We start from the raw sequence: 23,589 nt of genomic DNA, 5'->3' as shown, positions 1-23,589 counted from the left end.
TCACAGATTCAGCACAGGTCTCATCTTCCAATCACAACATTTGGTGTCAGCTGCTTCCAAAGCTCCTGGAATATGCTGTAACCAGCAGTATGGTGGGCATCCTCTCATATTTTCTTCATACAGAACACATCTGGGGTCAGTTACTTGTCCTTATGCAACATGACAATAGAGCCACAACACTCTGCATCACCACATGTTTTCAGTAAGCAGGGTGTTTGCTGACACTTAATCTGTAAATGAGCACAGTCTCAGTTCAGCTGATGAAATAAACTGCTGCTAAATAAGACTTGATGCTAGGCTTTTTCCGACATGTCTTGTGTGCTATATCTGGGAAGCAATGAAGTGGAAAAGCACAACATGTTCTCTGCTCCTGAAGTTTGAACAGTGGGAACTATTGTTGGACTGCAGTGTCACAGTCTGAAAGAAAAAAATCAATGTGGAAGATATTGTGTGAATGGCTGCTTCACTCATAATACAACTAGAGCGAATCTGCCGTGGGGAAAGCATACAGTTACTTTGTTGCATGGCATTACTGGTCTTTTTTTATATTGTGATGGTGCAGCACAGTTATAGCAGAACTATAACTGACAATTTGCTAAGAAGGACTGAAGTTGCTAAATCCAACCCCCACCCCCCTGACTTCTTCTTTCTTCCTCTGTGGTGCCCAGACACAGTCTTAAATAACACAGCAAAGATTCTCCCTCCCCTTCTTGTAGATCACAACCACAGTTTCCTCTGCTGCAGTGCTCACTGGCCAGTAATAGAAAATCGGTTTCTGTGGCTATTTGTTTGAATTTCCATTCCCTCCTCCCATATTTTGTGGCCCTAGAGGAAAACCCTAAAATACATATTGCCCTAACTAAAAAACATTAATGTTTGCAGTTAGCATCCACTGAGTCACCAGATGGGTCAGAGGACTTAGGCAGTTCAATGCAAATTTTTGGCAATTTGTTTTGTTTTCCATGTTAATTATTATATTATCTTTTCCTCTGTTAAAGTTTTTTTTTTTTTTTTCTTATCTGCTGTAAGGGTTCATGGACAGAAAGCCCTCTGTGGAAGATTATGATATGTGATAAAGTGCTTTATAAATAAAATTAAATTGGAAAATTTGATAAAGTTTTAGAGTTTGATGGGGCTCAGTTTAGTGATCATTCGTATCGTAATATAGTAAAAAAGTTACAGATCACTAATGTGCAGCATCATTTTTTTTTGCTGACGTTAGATATAAAACAAAAGCCAGAGACTGCAGCATAGTAACTTGCTGTGAGCTGTAATCTCAGCACTTCTGAGCAGAAGAGCAGTTTCTCTCTCCCTCTGTGACAGGTATATGCACGTCCGCAGCTCTGTGTCAAAGAGCAGCATGCAAGTCAAGATCGCTCACTCTGCTCCAAAATCTGGCAACGGGAACATGCCCAGAAGTACACTTCACAGCACACTGACTTGCAAAAAAAACAACAAAAAAAACCAAACCAGACTGCACGACTTGAAGCAGTCTCATTCAACTGAGGGGTCTCTGAGTTACTAACTAGGACTTGAGTCAGACTCAAGTCACAAATTTAATGACTTTATACTCCATTTGGAAAAATCCAAAAAGACATGCAAATTGACTTGGATTTCAACATCTGTGACTCGTGACCAAGCCCATAGGTTAAAAAGTATGTTTTGTTAAAAAAATTACAGTCAGAGACGCAACAACTTCTGACAGACTTTTTTTTTTTTAACAAGTAAATACACATTTTAAAAGCATTGAACTTGGGACTTGACCAGGGACTTTTCTGTTTTGACTGGGGACTTGCTTGTGACTTGCAAAACAATGACTTTCTCCAAATTCTGTTTTACACTTTTTTAGTGGCTACTCTTGGGCCGAGCATAGCCTGGTAATTTGTATGGGGATTATCTCTTTTAAGGAGAAACAGATGTTTTTGGTGGGGGAAATTATATCTTTGATTAATAATGCATTTTTATAAAAGTACACACATAGAATTAATTTGTATTTATTCATGTTGTTTAATACAGATCTTTGTAGTTATTAATTCAATTTTGAATATTTGTCTATTCACCCTTTAGTGTCTAAGAGTGCCCTCTTCTCTCTGTTTACCAGCTGCGTCTCTGCCCTCTGCCCCTTTTAAGATCCATCTGAGCCACTCTCCCTCCCTCACTCTCTCCGTCATGCTTTCTCTCTCTCACACTCACATGCAGACAATGTCACACATAATGACAGACAAGTTAACAAGGTTAGGTTCTGCACTTCATGCTATTTGATATTTAAACAAGGAAAGCTTCCATCTCCTCTGGCATGAAATGACAATATTAGAACTCTACCTCGCTTCATTTGCAGCTGCACCTGTAGTTGCGAGCCATTTCAATTTCAAGGCCACCGTGTTCCTTTTACATAGGCACTCTCTCCAGGCTGAGGACAAGCAGCCTCGTGCTCTCTCTGAGTCAGACTCACTGGTGTCAGCGTTGCTCTTGGCCTTCACCTCAGTCTGAAAGTACTCTGAAATTAAGTCAGTCAGCTCCTCTAAAAAATGGAATTTAATATTGAGGCTATTTCTGCCTCATGGGAAATATATATTTTTTGTTGTCTGATAATAGTGCTTACTTGTATGCCACTGTGTTTTTTCTCTTTATGTCTCTTTCTGTTTGTCTCTCTCAACTTGCATAAAAAACTTTATTTATGATCAGATGATATATTGAAATTTTATGTTTTAAGGCACCTTGCTTTGCTTAGTCTGTCTATGATTCGAGGAGACACTTAAGCAGGACAGGGGGGAAAGTATGTGTAGGATGCTTCCCAGGTCCACAGCAAATGTAGATGGTATAGTCAGTTAAGGTGACATATTAATTTAAGAGCTACAGGGACTCCTATCTTCATCTGTCTCCATTTGGAATGAGAATTACCCACAAGGACATAACTGCAGAGGGAGCCGTCTGAGATCTTTTACACTTACATTCCTCACTACTTTCTTTAACTTCTCGTCTCTCCCTTGCAGCCTCATCGATGTGACCAGTGCCCACAGACATTTAACGTGGAGTTCAACCTCACACTTCACAAGTCCACACACACAGCCTCTGACTTCACCTGTCCCGTCTGCAATAAGAAGTTCTCCCGGATCGCCAGCCTCAAATCTCACATCATGCTGCACGAGAAGGAGGAGGTTAGTCGGCTGACCAGTCAGTCACAAAACCGTTATTGCTTTGCATTTACTAGCTGTCGGAAAGAACTTAATCTCTCTGTTTGTCTTCTCAAACACCTTTGCCACCCACCCTGCAGAATCTGATCTGCACGGAGTGTGGTGATGAGTTCGTTCTTCAGAGCCAGCTGTCTTTGCACTTAGATGAGCACCGTAAGGAGCTGTCGGGCATCAAGGTCTACACCTGCAAAACCTGCGACAAGGAGTTCAAGACGATTGTACACCTGAAGGAGCATATGAAGTGTCACGTCAAGATGAGGTCAGACAGGGTTTGAGATGCTGATTTATTTCCTTTGATCGAGTCAGGCGGAAAACAGCTTGAAGATAAAAAGTGAAACATGAATCCAACAGCTAACAGACAGAACGGGGAGGATGGTGTTTTTAGGAAATTTAAAGTCTAACCACTGTGATAATGATATTTTGGGAATGTAGCTAGCCACAGTCATTGTTTTACATTTTATTGTCCAATTTTTATGCCAAATGCAGCAACAAGGAGGCAATGTCAGTGCGTCACGGATATACAGGGACATCTGAAACAGCAGTTAGACCACCAAGAGACAACAACACTTTCTATGGATTAACTTTCTGGTCTTTTTACTGGTGAAAAATATTCATGAGCTGTGGTGCATTATCGGCCATGGCATACAACAGGATACAGAGCATTCCTTTTTGTGGAGGTACAAATTAATCAATGGGCCAAACTGTCGGCTGTCACCTCGCCACTCTGGAAGCTCTACTGCTATGTAGCTGTGGACCACTTTAATGAAATTAACATTTTGATTTAAGTACAGTTTTTTTGGTGTTATACATTGTGAATAATTATGGAAATTTTTATTAAAGTGTCTTTGAATATTCATAGAAAAGTTCTAAAATGTTGTCTGTGAAAATGCGTGGGAACACTATAAATCCAACGTGGCATTTTTTTGTGTTTACCCTTCTCTGCAGGCCGCTGAGCTCTAGTTCCAGAAACTATAAGAAAAATATTGACCGCAGTGGGTTCACAAACAGCTGCCATCACTGCGGGAAGGCTTTCAAAAAACCCAGCCAGCTCGTTAGGCACATACGAATACACACAGGTGAGTGAAAAATAACAGAAAAGTGGCTACATGTTTAGGTTACGTAGATCCAATCCCCATTTAACGATTCTTGCTCAGAGAACCCATGACATAATGTCACCAACTCCTGAGCAGTTTGCTTTGATTTCCCTCCATTTCTGAGGGATATTACACCTCCGCTCGGTTCTTCACTCAGCTGTCATGCAGAGATGTTGTGTGGAAAAAAAATTCAATATTAATATAACGAATGTTCCCTGGTAGGGCCGCCTGTGTTCAGGTAATGTAGCCAGTAGCTTCCACCCACGTGTTGTTTACACATCATCCACATGTTAATTTGTTTGGTTGCCTGGCTGGCTGGATGACTAATGGTGGATGGAGTTGATTCCTCTGTGCTTTGAATCTCAAATAGCCCTTAAGCTGATGAGGTTAAGAGTGGCTTTGGGAGACTACACACACACACACACACACAAACACACACACAGGCACATACAATATACCTCACTCTCTCAATCTGATGCACAGAATAGTTGATAAGTGTACCATATTGTGCTCAAGTAATCTTTTTTTAGTCTAATGCTTGTTTTTGACATTTTTTTGTCGAAATAATAAAGAAATGACATTGTTTTAGCAAGATACAAAGTAATGTTTGTTCTTGAAAGGAGTCACAGAATTTTTCAGGTCCAAATTTCAAACGCTGTAACAATCTTCAATAGCTTTGTCATGTGAGTTGTGTTTTCATGTGAATGTAACAATAGAGACAAGTAATGTGGACATCTTAAAAGAAACTCTCTGTATTCACCCCTAGTCTTCACAATTTAACTTATATTATATTGAAGTTATTCATTTAGATTCTTGGAATTGTAATCAAGTGAAATGGTCATCAGTGTCCTCAGCATCTTATTTGACCTGTTATTGATCTGACCTTGCCCTTCCCTTCAGGTGAGAGGCCCTACAAGTGCACCCATTGCGGCAAGGCTTTCAACCAGAAGGTGGTGCTGCAGACTCACATGGTGAGACACACTGGAGAGAAACCACACCTCTGCATGTTCTGCCCTGCTTCCTTCTCCCAGAAAGGGAACCTGCACTCCCACGTTCAGAGAGTTCATTCTGAGGTAAGAGCGCAGTGCTGCAGGTGTGAAAGTGAAATACTCAAACCTCAAATACTGTAGCCTCTAAGAAATATCTCTACATTATGTTATGCCATCTGGGATGAGGTAGTTATGTATCGCAGCAATAAAATAAGCTACATTACACCATAGTTATTTTTCCATCTGAGTTGTGGACAAGTTGTAAATCAAATGAAACAATGGGATTACTGCCACTTAGCTTGAAAATAGTGGCAGTAATCTTAAAATCCCCAAATGGCATGTCATCGGTTTTCATCACTGTCTTTAATGGAAGGACAGGTTTGACAGATCAATCTCAACTTGAATCCTCCCTAAATCCTTGTGGAATCTGGCAACAATTAGAAATAACTCCTGTGTCAGTGCTGTAACAACGTGATCGATGTCTTAAAGGGTTTCAGTTGTGTATACAATGTATGAACTCAAGGAGTGAATGAGGCAGCCGTCAGTAAAAGCAGATGGTGCTGTTAAATTGAAATGTTGGCAGATAGTTTAGGTGCCTGTTGTTTGCTCGCAGGAGCAGAGCAGGAGACTAAAAACTAAATACCCGTAAGAGAGCCAAGAGTGGTAAATAGTTTCAAGTTATGGACTTGAACAGCTGCTTTTGCCTTTTAAGTGTATGTGCACCACGCAGAAGAAATGTAGAAAATGCTGTTCACCAGGTTTCTGTAATTCAGTATCTTTTTTTTAAAAATTCTGGTTCCTGTCCAAAATGTTTCTTTTTGTACACCTCCCTCACTCACTCACTAAATTGCCTGCCCTCGAGCTCACAGCTTGTTATTTTCAGTGCAACAGGACACCTTGCCATAATATTGTTTGTCTGCTGGAAAGGGAATGAGATGAAATTGCAGTTCTTTGTTCCTCAGTTGGTTCTTCTCCTTTGTAAAGACAGCAGCCAATCTTAAAGAGCCTTTCTGAGTTACCCATCCTCATTTAGCTTGGACTTTGCCCTTTAACAATGCTCTGTCACTGAGTTCACTTCCTCTTAGTGCTGAACTGTGGTTGAGAAGTTGAAAGAATTGTGCACATCAAAGTCCCCTCTGGGTTTCCAAATGTCCATGTTGACAGATAATGAATTCTCCTGTGTTTGGATGTCGCTTTGTAGTGTTGTTATCAAAGCCAACTAACAGGTGAAGTGACAGTGTTGGGAGTAGCTCCGAGTGTTGTTGATGACTGCTTCCAGTAATGTGGCTACGGTCTGGATTGGGTCAGCTTTCTGTCAGCCTGATTGTAAAGCAACACAATCATCTCCAATACTGCAGGTGCAGCGGGTCCCTATATATAAGTTTACATACTGTATACTAAATTGCTCAAGTTGCACATTTTTTTAAGGGTGTAATTGTTCAAATTATCTTTTTTTTTTTTTTTTTTTAAAGAAAATAGGTTAAATGTGTGATATTGCTTAAAAATAATATTGCAATATTTTTAGGCTTTTTTATAATACACAATATATATCTTGATATGTTGAAAACCTCTCTAAACTACTGTGGACTACTAAAATAAAAAAATATAAAATTAACTACAGTCACAGTAAAGTTGAAGTAGTAACTGTACTTTCATTCAAAGTACTGTTATAATAAAGTTAAACAAATGACTTTTAAAATAAAGTTATATAGAGTATTGTTACAATCAAGGTGAAAAAGTACTCATAAAATAAGGTTAAATAAAGTACTGTTGTAATGAAGTTAAATATAGTACTGTCAAAATAACTTTCATTATAATACTATTGCAATAGAGTTAAAGAAAGTGCTGTTGTAATAAAGTTTTTATAAAGTCAAATCAACAGAATGACTGGTGCTTTTATTTTGAAGCACCCGGCTTGTTTTTGCTGTGAACTCGAGGCTGCCGGTCAACAGGTAGCTGTTAGCAGTGAACAGAAAGTTTAGGTGTTTGCTGCTGTGCCTTTTTGTGTGTTTGTGAGAGAGAGAAAGCCATAAGAGAGAACGAGAGAGCTGAAAGGCTGAAGCGAGTCTTGTGTCGGTGATATAAAAAAATGATGTGACAAAGCAGACTTGATGTTCGCTGTATAGTCATTTTATACATCCCACGTAAAACAAGCCGTAACACATCAAAATATATTCAATACATCGCCCACCTCTATTTAGAACTAATTGAGGCATGGATTTTTTTGTCCTCACTTGCAGATATGATTGTGTATTCCACGCTAAAAGCCCATGACAGGGCCAGTTAATTGAATTACTTCTGGAAAGCCAAACAGCAGGATCATTTGAATAATGCATCTAATTTTCACAAGTGTCCTTCAGCTTTCCCATTCCAGATAGAGATTGACCTCCTTTATGAATAAATAATGGTCAGACGACGTTATTCGCAATAGATTTCATGAGCAGATGCATACTCGGGACCCAGGAGAGTAAAATCATTATAGTTAAATCCATTGAAGTGTTTGGTCATGTAGAGAGTAGGCATGTTGAGGCAGTAACACTGTCTGCACATAATTAGCATAATAACTGGCATAAATCAGTTGCAGAATATAATCTTCTGACAGGATTTGCTTTCAGTTATTACACCTCAAGTGATACTTCAACTTCTATTAGTGCTTGATTTTTAACTACAATTCATATGCATCTAACATGCAAATAATTTACACTTTTAGACATTTGAAATTGTTTTGCACAAAACTTCAGGGACAGCTCACTTAGATTTTCTAGTTAATATTTTATGGGGTTTAACAATAGAATAACCAAGGTTCTTGTGATCCTCAAGTCACTGAATTAATTCATCCAAAGATAAGGCCTTAATTGGTATTTAATGTCCTAAATCAATCTTTTAAAAGTCTAAGAATGCTACGAGTAGGCTTTTATCATATGTTTTTCTAATGTTGCCATTTAAAATCTCAAAATAATTAGTAGCATGTTTAAAATAAGTAATTACCGATGTTTTTTTCCCCTGTGTAAGAAAAGGTCTTTTTGCGCTGCAGGGCATCACATGACCGTGTAGTTCAACTGTTTGGCCTCAAAAGTTGGCCCACAGATTTAACTAAAATTGGCTATTTGCCCTCGATTTCTTGGCCTGGCTGAGACCAGTACAAGGTAACTTATACAAGGCTTAGAGTATTTTATGCAAAGAGTTTTTCAAACCACGATAGGAATCAAGGCGAAGAAATCCCATAAGTATAGTCAGGAAACTTTTTCATGTATTTGAATAAGAATTTGGGGAAAATTGTTCCTCAGCCTAAGACATTAAACAATAATAATGCTAATTATAAAAATAAATGTTGGTTCTTGTTTTTCATTTTTTCTAATTTTGGCTATTGTAAAATTGATTTTAAATATAATACTGTGTGGCATTAAAAACTCTTAGTAAGTCTACTAACTTGCCTTAAAGGTTGCCTTTGTATTTGGGTTTTCAACTAGAATATATTTATATACTTTCATTTTCAAAAACACATTCCTTTTCTCACAGTGTCTGTCTGAATATACCTGTATTCACCCTCTGTCTGAAATGCTCTGTTACAGCACGTGTCTCTGTAAGCCCCCCTCCCCAAAAAGCCCAGTCTGCTTTGATTGGTCATCGTTTCTGGGTCTTAAAATCACTCAAATCAAAGCTCAATGCTCAAAGCACTTAAGCAACACTTTTTACTTTTACATTGTATAATTCTGACATCACAACTTCACAGAAGTACTGACAGCCCAATATTTGCTTTATATAAGAATGAAAATCAATCTGACTTTTTGTAGTAAAGGACCTCTTAGCTGTATGAACCCTCATTATGCACTAGCACTACTAAGGCTTATTTTACATTGAAGTTATTAAAGTAAAAAGAAAAAAAAACCTCAACTATAAGTTTATCCCATATCCCACCCATGTGTGACCCCACTAAACTTTCTTTCTGCAATTTTGTGAAACAATGAATTTCACCCTTTGTTTGTTTCTCAAAATCTCCCTTGTTGTATCAACAACCAAACCTCACTTGCGCAATCACTGACATCAGAACACAACTTAAAAAAATCACCTTTCTATGTTAATGATGTCCATCATTTGCCTCGTCTTGTTTCTCCATAGACATCATTTCTTAAGTGATGTTTTCATCATCTCATTTGTGTTTCATTTGTGAACGCACATCTTGGCACCATGAGAAGTTATCTTCGGTGTCCAACCATGTTTCCTATATGTTGTACACACACACTCATCTTTAACACAGCTGCCACATACCTGTCATTATGTCGGTGATAACACCTTACTGGAGCTTCTTCATATGCTCTTACAAACATACTTCAAATGCATCCTGTCTCAGTTCAGCCACCTTACTCACAGACTTCCTGTAAACAATCTCTGCCCTCTGACTGATTGTCCACTTCACCATGCCCGTCACAGAAATGCAATCAACTTATCTCATGATTTTTTTTCTTTTTCCTTTTTTTTTGTTGTTGTGGCACACTCAACATTCACATTTCCTCTTATGGTGTTTTTTTTCTTACGACGCCTACACTGCTATTCAGGTTTTAACAAGAAGAATCATTGAAAGCTTTGTTTTCCACCCACCATTTGCTGTCATTTCAGTCATAGATGTCAGTGGTCCAATCTTTCTCTTGCTTTTTCATCTTGCTCATACCCACTCGATTTCTAGGACTTTTTAAAATAAATTAATCTCCAAAAATCTGCCTAACCCATTTAAATGTCTCCTGCTCTTCAGGTTTGCTTGTCCCAAGGTAAATTCAACAACCTCCCATGTTTTCTCTCTAAAAGTCAACACTGCTTTCTTGCCAATACAGATACAGTGGTGGTCAAAGCATGCACCTGCACACAAATGACACTTATTACTAAGATTGACAGACTGGCATGTACGACACACAGGAGGGTTTCAGTTCGACAACCTCATCGCTAGATACCACAAGGTCCCCACACATCATTAATGGACAAAAATTTCAGAACTTCTTTATGACTTTTCAAGGACCCATAATAAAATGTCCATGAACATTCACGATATATAAAACAAATATGCTCCGTTTCAAAACTGTAGCGCAATTTAAAAGTAGTAGCGGTGCATGGCATAGGTATGGAAACTTTGGGATTTATGACCCAACATGTTAAATCCTACAGTTATAACTCTAAAATGGCATACAGAGGCCTTGTTGAAAGTATTTTACAGTTTAATATAACTGCTTGGTATGGCAATTTGAGTGTGAAGTACAAAAACAAGCTTTCCACAATTGTCGGTGTTGCAGGGAAGGTGGTTGGCAAGCCACAACAGCAAATCTGTGAGATATTTAACAGAGTAACAGTTAGGAAGCCTCATACCCCTTAAATTCAGAGTTTGAATTGCGCCCATCTGGCTGCTGATTCAGGGCCCCGAGGGCGAGCTGGAGCATATATAAGAAATGTTTTTTTTTTTTTCCATATTCCATACAAGCACTGAATGCAAAATGGCTGCACCAGGGAAACCAAAGCATTTTAAGTGCATTCTCTGTATGTTATAATATTCTCACCTGCTGCTGCTGTTTCCTGTCTACTTTCCTATTTTGTTTGTTGTTATATGGTGTGATGTATCTAATGGTTTGTTTTTTGTCTGTAAGTTAATGTATTGGAGAAGCCAAAGACAAATTTCCTTGAAGGTGGATGATAAAGTGAATCTAATCTAATCTAATCTAATCTAATCTAATCTAATCTAAATGTTCTCATATTCTCGTATCTCAAACTCATATTCCAGCTATGAGATTTCAACAGGCAGCCTACATAAAATAAATTTGCTGTTATATTATGGGGAAAGTCACCCACTGAAGATTACTGTAACACTTAATTTCCTTATACATAACAAAATTCCAGAACTTTTCCACAACTTTTGAAGGATTTTAATAATTCCATGACTTTTCTAAGTTTATCATGACTGTGGGAAGTTGGGAAATCCTACACAATAGACCTTTAAAGGGGTACTTGCCGATTTCAACCAGGTCTGTGTCACCACAATGTGGGGAGTGTGTGCAGATGAAAGGTGTTTGGTTTCCATAGGTGCTGGGAACTCCCCACCTGTACCGTAAACAAAAACTCGCCGGATGAAGGGAAACATGTTAATTTGCATAATCCGATGGATTGTGGCTAGTGAATAGTTGGGGAGCTCCGGTGCTAAGGGTACAGGGGGTGCCTTAATACTGCTGATCTGCACGTACTTCCCACACTGTGGGGACACAGACCTGGTGGAAAATCGGCAAAGTGTCCCTTAAAGAGGGATGGCATATATTAGTGCATGTCTGCTTTGCATTCTCCACATCATGATACAATAAACCAGGAGCCATCAGGTGGTGATGTTCACAAGAGAACCGTGTCTTACTCCTACATACTGCATGTTACTCTAATCATAATAAATGACTCTAAGGGGTGTAAACACTCATCATTTATACCTGTAAATGAAAGCACACACTCTTGAGCAGTTCCCAAGTTATTAACAGGAACTTGAAATTGACTCGCAAACAAAGACATAAATATATCAATTTACCCTTTATTTCTTTAGGAAACTGTATATTGATATAGCAGCCTTCATGCTAAGACCACTAATATGAGCAAAAAGTGAAGTTTATGTCTGGCATTCATTATTCACAACTTCAAATGCAACAAATGCAGTACTGTTTTATCTTTAAGGTGATATGCATATGATAATCTCACCTCATCGCTGTGTGAGTTGGAAATCTAAAAGCTTGATTTATGTGGTAGTGCTCAGTCTATAATCTCCCAGGATTTGGGTAAAACAGGGATGTCGGCTGAGTTCTACCATCTGACAGCCATATCCCTGTGCAGACGTATTAACATATTAACAACACAACCTCAATTTGCGTGGGGTGTCTGTGATAGATGGAGGTAATAGCATACATTTCTTTCTAAAATACAAGATTTTCAGTGACTTGAGTGAGTCACTGGCGAAACACACACAATACAAAGCGGCAAGGGATAATGTCTTGTATGTGTTCAATGTTCTCTTACAGACAAAAGGCGTGCCGCTGTTCCCATGTATGGACTGCAGCTGCGTATTTAAGAAGTTGGGCAGCCTGAATGCCCACATCAGCAAGATGCATATCTCTGTGATCGAGGTGCCCTCCAGCACTCCGGTAAGAAAACAGTATACAGAACGCATGAGCAAAAAATGTAGTTAAACTTAACCTTCATCCACTTTGAGTATATTTCAAGTATGTTAATCTTTTGACCCCAGTGAATGAGGTCAATACTACTAATACACTTATGATTTATTCTATTCTTCAGCGCAACCGCAGATAAACCCAGGTAATTTAGTTTAAATATGTAAAATACTCCATTCTAAACTTTAAAAAAAATCACTACACGTTTTGTTAGTTGCTTTTTACTGCACGTCTACTGTCATGATCGTTGACAAGATCACCTCTGTTACACTGTCTTTCCTTTATAAAACATAACTTGTTTTTCCAAAGATGTTTTTTATCTTTCCCCGTACTGGTAGATAATATACCATTTTCCTTCGTCAAAAACTCTTAAAAGCTTCATTTGCACTAAAAGAACAGCACTCTCCCAGTTTTGTATTAACAATTTTCATTCAGCCACATAACAAGCAAATCTGACCTTTTATACTGTTTAAAGAACCTGTCAATCTTCTTAGGCACTAATAGCGTCTCTTGTTTACAACAATGTTAATTAAATGTCACTGTTATTTGGTTATGAGTAGGTGATCCATTGCTAATTATTATTTGCAGTTTAATGATGTTGAAATGATAGCGCTGGACTCAGGCTGTGTCAGGGGCAGGGACAGAAAAAATAAAAAGGGCAACAGCTGCATGTAATAAGGCCCCAGTGGGCAAAAAGTTGAAAAAGATTATTAATGAGTCCACCATTATTAAATGTTACATGCTAGTTAACATATGGCGAAGTGACCTTAAATATGTGTAACCACTGTCTTTCTTGGCGTGAGCCACAATAAATCAAAATGTCAATGATCCACATAGATGTAGACACCAATTAAAGTTTTGTGCAGTGATGCCCAGTACTCCAATACTGAATAATTTTTAGAACCCCTTCTAAAAATTATTCAGCTTTAAAATTGCGTCCTGTCTCCCGTCGATCTTGTAAACAGCCCCTTGTCGAATTTCTTTTCGTCGTCTTTCCTCCCATCTTCTCCCTCTGCCCCCCTCTTCTTCTCCCTCAGGAACCTGAGACGGCAGGTCAAGCCCCTGGGGGTTCAGAGGGCGGCGAGGGGGTGACAGATGTCATCCAGCAACTTCTAGAGCTGTCTGAACAGGTCAGCGGGGAGACGGCCCAGCCCCAACCTCCAGAGCCAGCTATTGCCATGGAAACTGCCATCAACCAGGACATCTTGCAGGTGAACGGAGCAAAGGACATTCACCCACACTAAATAAATTAGATGATAAGAACAAAATTCAGGAGTATTCAGTACTCCAGAGACTGACTGCCTCAGACCTAGCCTACAGTATATGATTCAAATATTAATCTTAGAGCAGCACTTTTAATGAGTGCACCGCTTCAGCTCCCAAATTCCCTCAGTGTGACATGCTCTCTTGAAGATATGAGGATGGACAAAAAATCCTCCTTGAGAAAACTCTCCTTGTTTGTCTGTGTGAGTTTCAAGCAATTAGGCACAGGAGCACACACACACAAATGCACAGCTACACACACACACACACACACACACAAACACACACATCAGCAGCTGTCAGTTTCAACCTTAAAAATTCAGTGGCATCTGTTATGTGGAAATGATCTGTATAGTGATTGAAGGACCTGCAGTGGGAATATATTTGGACACAAAGAGCAAGATGAGGAGAAGAAAGTTTTCTGTAAACTAAGTAAAAAGCCTCTGAAGTAGTGTTTGTTTGAAACCAAATGAAATGCTCTGTCAAGTCAGTTTCCTTTTGTGACTGAATGGCAGGATTTGGGTGGTCCACTGAGGGGAAAGGTAATAAGGAATTAGTACCACAAAGTTGTATAAATAAGTACTGCTGGAGAGTTGAGTAGAGCCTCTGCTTTTCATTGCAAAATGATGTGATCATCCCTGAGCTTTGGCATTGGACAATGGATTTATTTTTTTGCCAATGTTTTGTCAATATTTGCCACATTGTTTTAAGCTATTTGATTGGGAATGGAATTAGTACCTCAAAGTGCCTATTCTGTGAAATACTGTGTTTTTATTTTGTTTGGGTTTTTTTGTTTGAAAGGATTACACTGTTCCACATTGAGAAATATGCTGGAGTACGTGTACATAATATGTAGAATGTTTCAGTTAAGTACAAACAAAAGTACTCCATAGCTCTGTTAACTTTGAGTTGAATTTGACAACATGCCAACCTCAGGACTACCCTTAGACACAACTTTCACAGTGTTGCCTGGTCTTCAGTCAGTTGCCACCCATGTAGTAAGTGTTGAACTTCTTCAGGTTTGTTTTATCCACAGGTCTTGCGGAATTTTCACACTCTAAAATAGTGCTTTGTCGTCTTCGGTGATGCAGTTGCCTGCTGATGTCAGTCTTTTTAGCTGCACCTGAGCACTCAGCTTGTAGGTAGTAGCGTAAACGGGAAGTACTTCGGTGATGTTTTAATTCTAATTGACACAAGTTGCATATTACTTTTGATTTGTCAACTGAGCCATCTGGGAGTTGTTTTAAATGAAAGGAGCCATTCAAAAGAGTAGTGGTTAATTTCCATCACTGTGGCAGCAGGAAGCCACTGTGGCAACTGAAATAACAGTAAGGATGCTCCAAAGGGACTAAAAAGCAGCACATCATTGATACAATTTTAAAAAAATAACAAGTTATGTTTGGACCTTAATTGCATTGCTGTTAATGCATTAACGCTGAAAGCCTTAGTTGTCTGATTTTGCTATTATTTTGTAACTTTAGTATGTTTATTATTATTATGTTATAAAGTTATGTTGTTTAAGCAGATTTCTGTTCCGTTTCTGTAGCAAGCTCTGGAGAACAGTGGATTGAGTGTGGTCCAGCCGCAGAGCGACGCCACTTCCAAGGAGTCACAGAACCAGAATGAGGGTGCTGCTGTAGAAAGCAAGAAAGTACAAGGCTCAGACAAACCTGTCAGGGAGAAGAAAAGGAGCATTTTCAAGAAACCTATACAAATGCCAGGTAGGGGGGTATTCAGAACATTCAGATGAGTATTTTATCACAATCATAATGAAAAACTCATAAACATCAAATGAGATTGTAACTCCTTTTGAAGCTCAGTCGGTTCGGTGTTGCATTTCAGTGAAATAATTTATACCCTTTTCTCTTTGTGAAATTGTAAATGTAAATGTTGCAGAAAAAGATTACTCGGTAAATCTGCCAATTATAAATCAAACAACTGATTAGTTGAATTGTTTACTAAGTAAATGTACCAAACATGCAGCTTGATTAATAAATTTAAAAGATTTGCTTGTCTTATCTGCATCCAGATCATGAAAACGATGCCACTGTTTACTGGCTGCTGTTCAGAGTAAATAAGAAAATCTGTCATTTCATGTTTAATTATTTAAAAAAAGGTTATAGATTAATTCCTAATGAAAACAGCTTTTAGTCAATGCACCAAAGCTATCGACTGACAGATACTCCGGACAGCTGCCTCACTCTGCCTTCCTTTCCAGGCTCCATCAGGGAGGAGAATGGCGTTCGCTGGCATGGCTGCCCGTACTGCTCCAAGGAGTTCAAGAAACCCAGCGACCTCGTCCGCCACATCCGTATCCACACGCACGAGAAGCCTTTCAAGTGCAAACAGTGCTTCAGAGCTTTTGCTGTCAAGAGTACCCTCACAGCACATATGAAAACGCACTCAGGCATCAAGGCCTTTGAGTGTCAGTGCTGTCTCAAGTGCTTCTCCACTTCTGGTAGCATGAAAGTACACATGCGTCTACATACAGGTGAGAAGCAGGTCCACTTCATGAAAGGGTTACGTTTAAAGCCAAACTAAATTAAACATTTGAGCACACTTTCTGCATTTTACTGACTTTCCTCATGTCACATCTATATGCCAACAACATCTTCTATATATAGAGGTGGATAACATATCTCCACTTCATCCTGCTGTTCAAAAATGAAGCCAAAATATCCCAGATTTGGGTGCAGCCACCTTATTCTTTCAGAGCCAGAGTCTGCACAGTAGTGTCAGGGAAATTGAGCCACAATACTGGGCTCCCATCCATCTGCTAACAGTGCCATTAACACACATAGGTGTCCATAATGACATCCAACCCCCTTTTTACAGCATCAAATAGCTAATTAAAACCAAATTTATCGAAGAATAACACAAACAGACATCAGCATAATGCCTAAATTGACAAAACCATCTTTTTAAAAAATGTATCTGAAATGTACTTTTATTTTTTAAGTGTGGCCCATGTTCAATCTGCTAACATGGAGGGGGTGGAGTTAATGACTTGAATTGTAGCCACACCTGAGGGAGATCGATATGTTCTGGCTTCACTTCTGCGGAGCTTTCACGTTGTCCATCTTTATATACAGTTAATGGCCAGCATAATTAGTATGTGCATAATTAAAAGGAGACATATATGAGCTTTTTCAGTTTCCTAGCAGCCTCTATCATTAAATTTTCAGCTATATGTTATGATAAATTATGCAGCAAATGACAAAAGCTGGATCCGTGAAAATATAGTGCTGCCGCTACAGCTAGAGCCATCATTTGCACTCGTGTTTGCAATGATTCTGTGTTTGCATCTTTTTGGAGAAACTACTTCAAAGAGTCATCCCCCTGGACATGAAATGTCAGCATTAGTGTTAATAACTGTAACAGTTTAATTATTATCATGTGCATTTGTGCATCAGTTTTGTCTCTCTAATTGCTATATAATGGCACTGTCTATGTTAGGTGTTTACTTTAGCTCCAGTTATGTGTTAGCTCTAAGCTAAGGCTTCTGACAGATATGTTCTCAGCTGTGTTTCTTTAAGGCTTTGTGCTCATACAGTTTCATATCTTTGTCACCTTTCCTTGTATTGTAATTTGGTTTCATAGAAACATATATTGTCTCCTGCTAAATGAAAGGCTTTGTAACCTTTTGTAGACAAAAATAAATAAAATTATATGAGCTTGCTTACATTTTTGGTTGATGTGTGAGTTTCATATTTATTTAGATTGGCTTAGGGATAGCGATTTATGATATCTTGTGTTATTATTAGAATCTTTTGATGCTTGTATCAAAGTACATATGTCAGTATCAGTCTAATTCTCTAAATTCTAATTCTCCAAAAGTGCTGTTTTTCCCCACTTTTCCAGGTGTGCGTCCTTTCCCCTGCCCTCACTGTGACAAGATCTTTCGTACATCAGGCCACAGGAAAACACACATTGCTTCCCACTTCAAAAGCTTGCAGCAGAAGAAGCACAAGTTTCCCCGAAAAACCAACAAAGCCAAAGTGTCCAAGAGTAACCTACCTCTGCCTGACATCCCGCTGCAGGAACCCATTCTCATTACTGACTTTGGTAAGAACATTTGTTGACAGGTACATGAGTATACACATGGGGCTGTGTTGTATCTGTTTAGGCAGTTGTAACATAGAAATACTTTTTTACTTGCCCTTGGGGTGAAGTTGAATACAGTGTTCAGTTGTTTTCTTGTGTTTATATTTCTTCATGTGTGCTGTGTGGCTCTGCACAACTATGAACTGTCCTTCACGTAGAACATATGTTGCTTGTTCACGTGTTACCTAACAGGCCTCATCCCATCCCAAAACCCTCGTCTGGCTTTCCAACAATATCTTGAGGTGGTGGGCAGTGACCGGCCATACAAGTGCCAGTTCTGTAGCAAGGCCTACAAGAAATCAAGCCATCTTAAACAGCATGTCAGGTAAAGATTCTTCAGGAATTTTTATTTCCAGCACAGAATATAGAAGAGTTGAAGCAGTATGACTTTGAGAGCCAATATAAGTAATTCAGTAATTCTGATTAATTTTCTAATAGTTGATAAGTTACCTTCATATACATGATATTTTTAAAGAAATTCTTAGAGACAAGATACTGATGGTACAATGGTACTGAATGTTGTGTTAGTGGATAATGTAACTAAATGGAGGCATTTATACAGAGAACAAAAGGGGCCCAAGGATGGAGCCTTGGGAAACACCACAGATCGGTGGGGCACCCAAAAAGAGGCATTACCAACAGCTACTAGTTCTGTTAAGAAGTATGATTTCAACCAGTATAAGGAAGCATCCTAGATGCCTACCAATATTTTTTGTGGTCATTTCCAGTGCCTCAAGATGAACCCCACTCATTATAGTGACACCTTTTCACCACTTTCAGGCCAAAATTTATATTCCAATACATGGCCAAGAGAAAGAAAATATATTAATAGGGTGTTTCTCTCCACTGGTGTCTAACAGAGAATGGATTAATTTATACCCAAGTAGTCCACAAAGTCTTCAAAATAAACAAATGTAGCCACAATTAAGACCCTTAAAAAGTATTAGAAAGTCTTAAACTCTATTTTTTGGATATTAAATTCTATAGCTTGTATTTGATATGAATATTTGTCCAAAGAAGTTTTATACTTAAATTGTTAAGTTTCCTTTAGGTGATGAGACTGGTGTGTTAAGAAAGTATCAAAAGAGGTGGGATGAAATTGATGCAAGTGGATAGAGGAGAAGCAGCTCATTGGTGTTTAAATCAACCCTTACTATACTCTTATTCCCATTATTGCAAATGCAATACTGTATTTAAAGGTCCCTAAGAGAGATCTGTACTTTTACAGCTCTGGCTCATTTAAATACCTAGCATAAATGAACGGTGCAATGACTTTGTTAAACTGACTTTGTTAACTTTAAAATACCCCTGTCAGTTTAAACAGAATATTGAAACAGCAGCAGTTAGAATGATAAAGAGCCTAACAAACACCTACACATCTCCGTTAAACTTTCAGGCCTTTGAATTCTAAACTTCCAGCATTTGTCTTCCTTTCAGCATTGAGAGGTAATTTAAATAATGGTGCTGTCATCATTGCAGTACCATTAGATGGCCACGCCTCTCCATTCACCTTTGTTGTTAGCAGGTTTAGATTGATGGCTTGTAGATCGAATGCAGGATCTGTATCTGTCACTAGTGACAGTTCTCTTGATTCACTGATGAATTCGGTATGGCAGCTCTATAATAAAACAACAGTGAATTTGATTCAAATCAGCCAAATAATAAATTGTTGTGACAGTTCACACCAACAATTCACAATAACTTTACACCTTGTTCTGAAGAGATAACATTATTGTTAATTTTGTTTATACTCAGAAAAATGTATCTGTACATAATATTGACGCATTTTAGAGAACTGAACACGTTTTAATGGGATATTAATGCTTCATTCTTGTGTGTCCCCCTTCAACTAAATATTAAAACTGCGGTTTCATGTCCAACCAGCTCAGTGTCGCCATCCTTTTATCACCCCAGGTCTCATACAGGAGAAAGGCCCTACAAGTGTTTGCAGTGCAGTCGGGGGTTCGCGTCCTCAGGGGTACTCAAGGCTCACATTAGGACCCACTCAGGCCTAAAGGCGTACAAGTGCCTGATGTGTGACACTACGTTCACCACCAGCGGCAGCCTGCGACGCCACATGACCACCCACAGTGACCTGCGACCCTACATGTGCCCCTACTGCCAGAAGACCTTCAAGTCATCACCCAACTGCAGGAAGCACATGAAGACACACAGGTTCGGGCTTTGTCATCATGTTTGTTTGGTTTTTTTGTACACTTTTTGCCATGTAGTAGCATCAGATATGCAGTGACAAGGAAGTCATAAACAAACCAGAAAGTCCAGGTAAAAACATAGTTATATTCTTAAGTTTAAAATCATCTGTTCTGCATTTCTTGTTCTATCAAACCAGGTATGAATTGGCCCAGCAGCTGCAGCCGCAGTCAACAGATGATCCCTTAGGAGGGGGCACGGTGGCCCATGATATGCAGGTGGAAATAGAGGGAGATTCCCTCCAGCAGCCATCTGCTACATCAGCAGAGCAGCAAAGTATGCTGGGTCTAGACCAGACAGAGGTGAATGGAACACAACAAGTGACATTGGAGGCACCCCTGACGGACCAACCCCTTGTACAAGGAGAAGGTAAGTAGTAGAGGGGCTGGGTTGGGGGTCAAGAGTTGCGCATTATAGATGTAAAGGCCTACAGAGTAAAGGGCCAGGGATCCCTGGACAAGAGCATCTCTATAGATTAACAGTCAAAATTTCTTGTTGGAAAATTACAAAATGTCTACAAAGAGATGCAAAACAACTACAAAGAGACACAAATTTCCACAAAGAGATTCAAAATGACCAAAAAAAGAAACATGTCATTTTTCCCTGAAAATTGACAATTTTGACCTTTTTAAAGATTGTTTAAGACTGAAATTTCATAACGGATCTTTTGTTCACCTTGAATAAGAAGAATTAAAAAAAAAAAAAAAAAAAAAATACTCTTTTGACAAAATGTCATGACAAAAAGATGTTGAGTATGTGTGATTTGGTTGCAATGATAATTTCTAGCATTTCTGGAAAAAAGTGTTCCACACCAATAGAAACCTGTGAATCCACTCCTGCAGCATGACCAACTTCTCCATGATTCTCTATGTTTTTTCAGTTTACAAAACAAACGCTCTAATGTGCTCATGACAAAAAGATGATGAGTATGTGTGATTTTTTTGTGATGACAATTTCTGGCTTTTCTGCGGGGAAAAAAAAGGTAAACACCAATGGAAACATCTCAAACCACTCCTGCAGCGTGATCAACTTCAACTACAAATAGGCTCTATATATACTACCTCCGGTAGAGCTCTACCACTTGGAGGAGAGCAGTAGCATGGCATGGCTGACCCTGTAATTCATATACAAAGACCAGGACCTGGTCTCAGAAAACAGAGGTCATCACTGTCCTTCAGAATAAAGCTGATCAATCTACGTAGCTGATCTCTGAAAACACGTTTTTCAAATTGAACTTTTTTTTTTAGTTTGGAATTGCCTCTTGTAAAATAACCTCAGTTTTAAAATGCTCGTGGTCATGTTCAGTACTCATGTTGTGACCTCAGGTATCTATATTTAACAACCTTTTAATAGTTTATAGACTGCAGTTTCCCCTCAATACAAAAGAAGTACACTGTTAAAATGCAAGGGAGGAGACAAGTCCACAAAATGTAGAATTTTCATGCAGTTCCCAAACACAGCACATATGGCAAGGAGCTAATCTAGCTCCTATTTTGCCACACAATAATACAATTATTTAAATGTACTTTTATTATGAACCTCTTCAGTTTCCATGACTGTGCATGGAATAGCTTGTTTATATAAGCATTTATTTCCACATGTGAGACAATCTTTCTAATGACATAGTGATCCATGGAAGCGTAGTAAGAAATATTGCACCAGTTTATAAAAGTTATTGTTCTTTAGTCACTTATACATAAAAAAATGGAAAATAGGCTCCAGGTTGAAACATACCAAAGTTTCCCCTTAACTTTAACTAAATGCATAACAATAGAAATGTCCTCTCTATCAATCATTGTCTTTGTGAGTACCAGACTAACCTGTTGTGTTGCTGTGCATCTCTTTCTCTGGTGACAGACTCGTATGTGACTACCCAGCATGCTTTGCCTCAGAATATCAGCCAGTTTGAGACGCCATCACTCCCTCAGCCTGCCTTTGACCAGCAAGCTCTAACACAAGGTACAGAGACACACACTGTCTTACACTAATTTCTATCATGTATGCTCTTTCAGCAGTATTTTTCTTTCCACAACTTTAATTTTCAAACATGCGTTCCATGAAAATACATTATAGAGTCTGTGCTTGTGTATGACAAAGAAGTTAAAAATCTGTGTAAACTGTTGTGGAAAACATTTTTCTTTCAATGGAAAAGTGTATAGACAATAAGTCACTTACCTTTGCGATAATTACCTTGCAGTGGTATCTGGAGATAATCGATTGTGCTGTGTATTGCCCTCAAGAAACCACCTTTGTAATGAAATCTTTCACTTAAGATTATGTTCAAAATGAAATGAGTACAAATATTCTTGATGGAATAAACTTTCTGTCAGCCTCACTCATGTCAAAAAAAGGCACCAGCTGTTGGTTGTGGGGACTAGCCTGGCTCACTGAAATTCCCACAAGAGTTAATTTAGTCATAGAGAGATACAAGAAACTTTTACAGATGGTGGTTGCACTATCTCTGTTCTTTCTGTCCTCTCCATTGCATAACTTTTAATCCAGTGGAGTGCTCTCAAACATATGGCTGCTACTTTACTCCCACAAACTAACTCAACAAGTTCCCACCACAGGTCCCAGCCAGTTGGCATCACTAACTGTTATTGTTGGAGGCCTGGATTGTGTGGAATCAGGATAATAGGTAGCACTGACACCAAACATCTGTCAGGCTCATCTACCTTTTCCATTCTCCCAGGTGGCACAACAGCCTTTTCATTTGCCCAGAGCCGACTTTGAATTTCATCATTTTAGAGATGAGGCCATATGGCCTCAAATGCCATCAAAGTCTCAATGCCACAAAGCACATGTGCCTGGGCAACAGGACACATGAGCAGTTAATCATATTTTAGCTCCCAGTATACCACTGCAATATATAAAGCATTATTAGTTGTTAGCGATATAACTTGTATCATTAATCCCTAGGTTTCATGTATTGTTTTATATGTTGTAACTCACTGTTTGCTCACAATAATCATCAGAGAGTTACTTTGTAAATTGCTGCAGTTTGAATGTGCACATGCTATGCTTTGTATGACGTTCACACAGTGGATCTGCGGCAAAATTAGTCTTGCTTAAGCAAACACAGAATGTTATGAATAATGAAAACCCAGACTGCCAAACCTCTAACATTTTAAAAGGCACAAAAAGGAGCTTTGGACTGTTTTCCTTTGTGTTTTATGCAGTTTTTACTTTTGTTCAAAATTATTCAGAACTCGGCACAATCTCAAAGTGTTTTAAATCATCCGCTTTGATCGGTTGAATAAATTTCAACTATGTAAAAACAGCCTCTCAGTTGGATTTAGAGGGAATATTGAAACAAGATTTCAAGATAGTATTCTCAACCTATCAATAAACTCTTAGATGAATAACGTATTTGAATGCACATTGCTTGAATGCATTTATTGTAAGCCACTTTGGATAAAAGAATCTGCCAAATGAATGCGGGCAAATGACATTGAATCCCCTGAGTGGAAACTAGTTTTGCCACCCATGCACAATAACAAATAGTAAGAGATACACAAGTCAGATAGCTGACAGCAAACACATTATGACTGAT

The 23,589-nt window shown here is 38.7% G+C and overlaps 1 protein-coding gene across 1 annotated transcript in view; it reads left to right on the top strand.

Annotated features, from left to right (window-relative positions):
* LOC121945583 (zinc finger protein 236-like) overlaps positions 1-23,589 on the top strand; it is a 61,051-nt gene that overhangs the window by 4,284 nt on the left and 33,178 nt on the right. Inside the window, exons 3-15 of the mRNA XM_042489830.1 lie at positions 2,994-3,158; positions 3,275-3,453; positions 4,140-4,270; positions 5,189-5,361; positions 12,309-12,431; positions 13,496-13,669; positions 15,268-15,442; positions 15,940-16,212; positions 17,583-17,786; positions 18,018-18,150; positions 19,740-20,000; positions 20,176-20,405; positions 21,894-21,995. Of these exons, the coding sequence (XP_042345764.1) occupies positions 2,994-3,158; positions 3,275-3,453; positions 4,140-4,270; positions 5,189-5,361; positions 12,309-12,431; positions 13,496-13,669; positions 15,268-15,442; positions 15,940-16,212; positions 17,583-17,786; positions 18,018-18,150; positions 19,740-20,000; positions 20,176-20,405; positions 21,894-21,995 (2,323 nt within the window). The remainder of the gene's footprint in view (positions 1-2,993; positions 3,159-3,274; positions 3,454-4,139; positions 4,271-5,188; positions 5,362-12,308; positions 12,432-13,495; positions 13,670-15,267; positions 15,443-15,939; positions 16,213-17,582; positions 17,787-18,017; positions 18,151-19,739; positions 20,001-20,175; positions 20,406-21,893; positions 21,996-23,589) is intronic.

Source organism: Plectropomus leopardus, chromosome 7 (genome assembly GCF_008729295.1).
Source record: "Plectropomus leopardus isolate mb chromosome 7, YSFRI_Pleo_2.0, whole genome shotgun sequence".
NCBI lineage: Eukaryota > Metazoa > Chordata > Actinopteri > Perciformes > Serranidae > Plectropomus > Plectropomus leopardus.
Note: the sequence above shows the minus strand (reverse complement) of the source record. Positions and strands in the feature narration are given on the sequence as shown.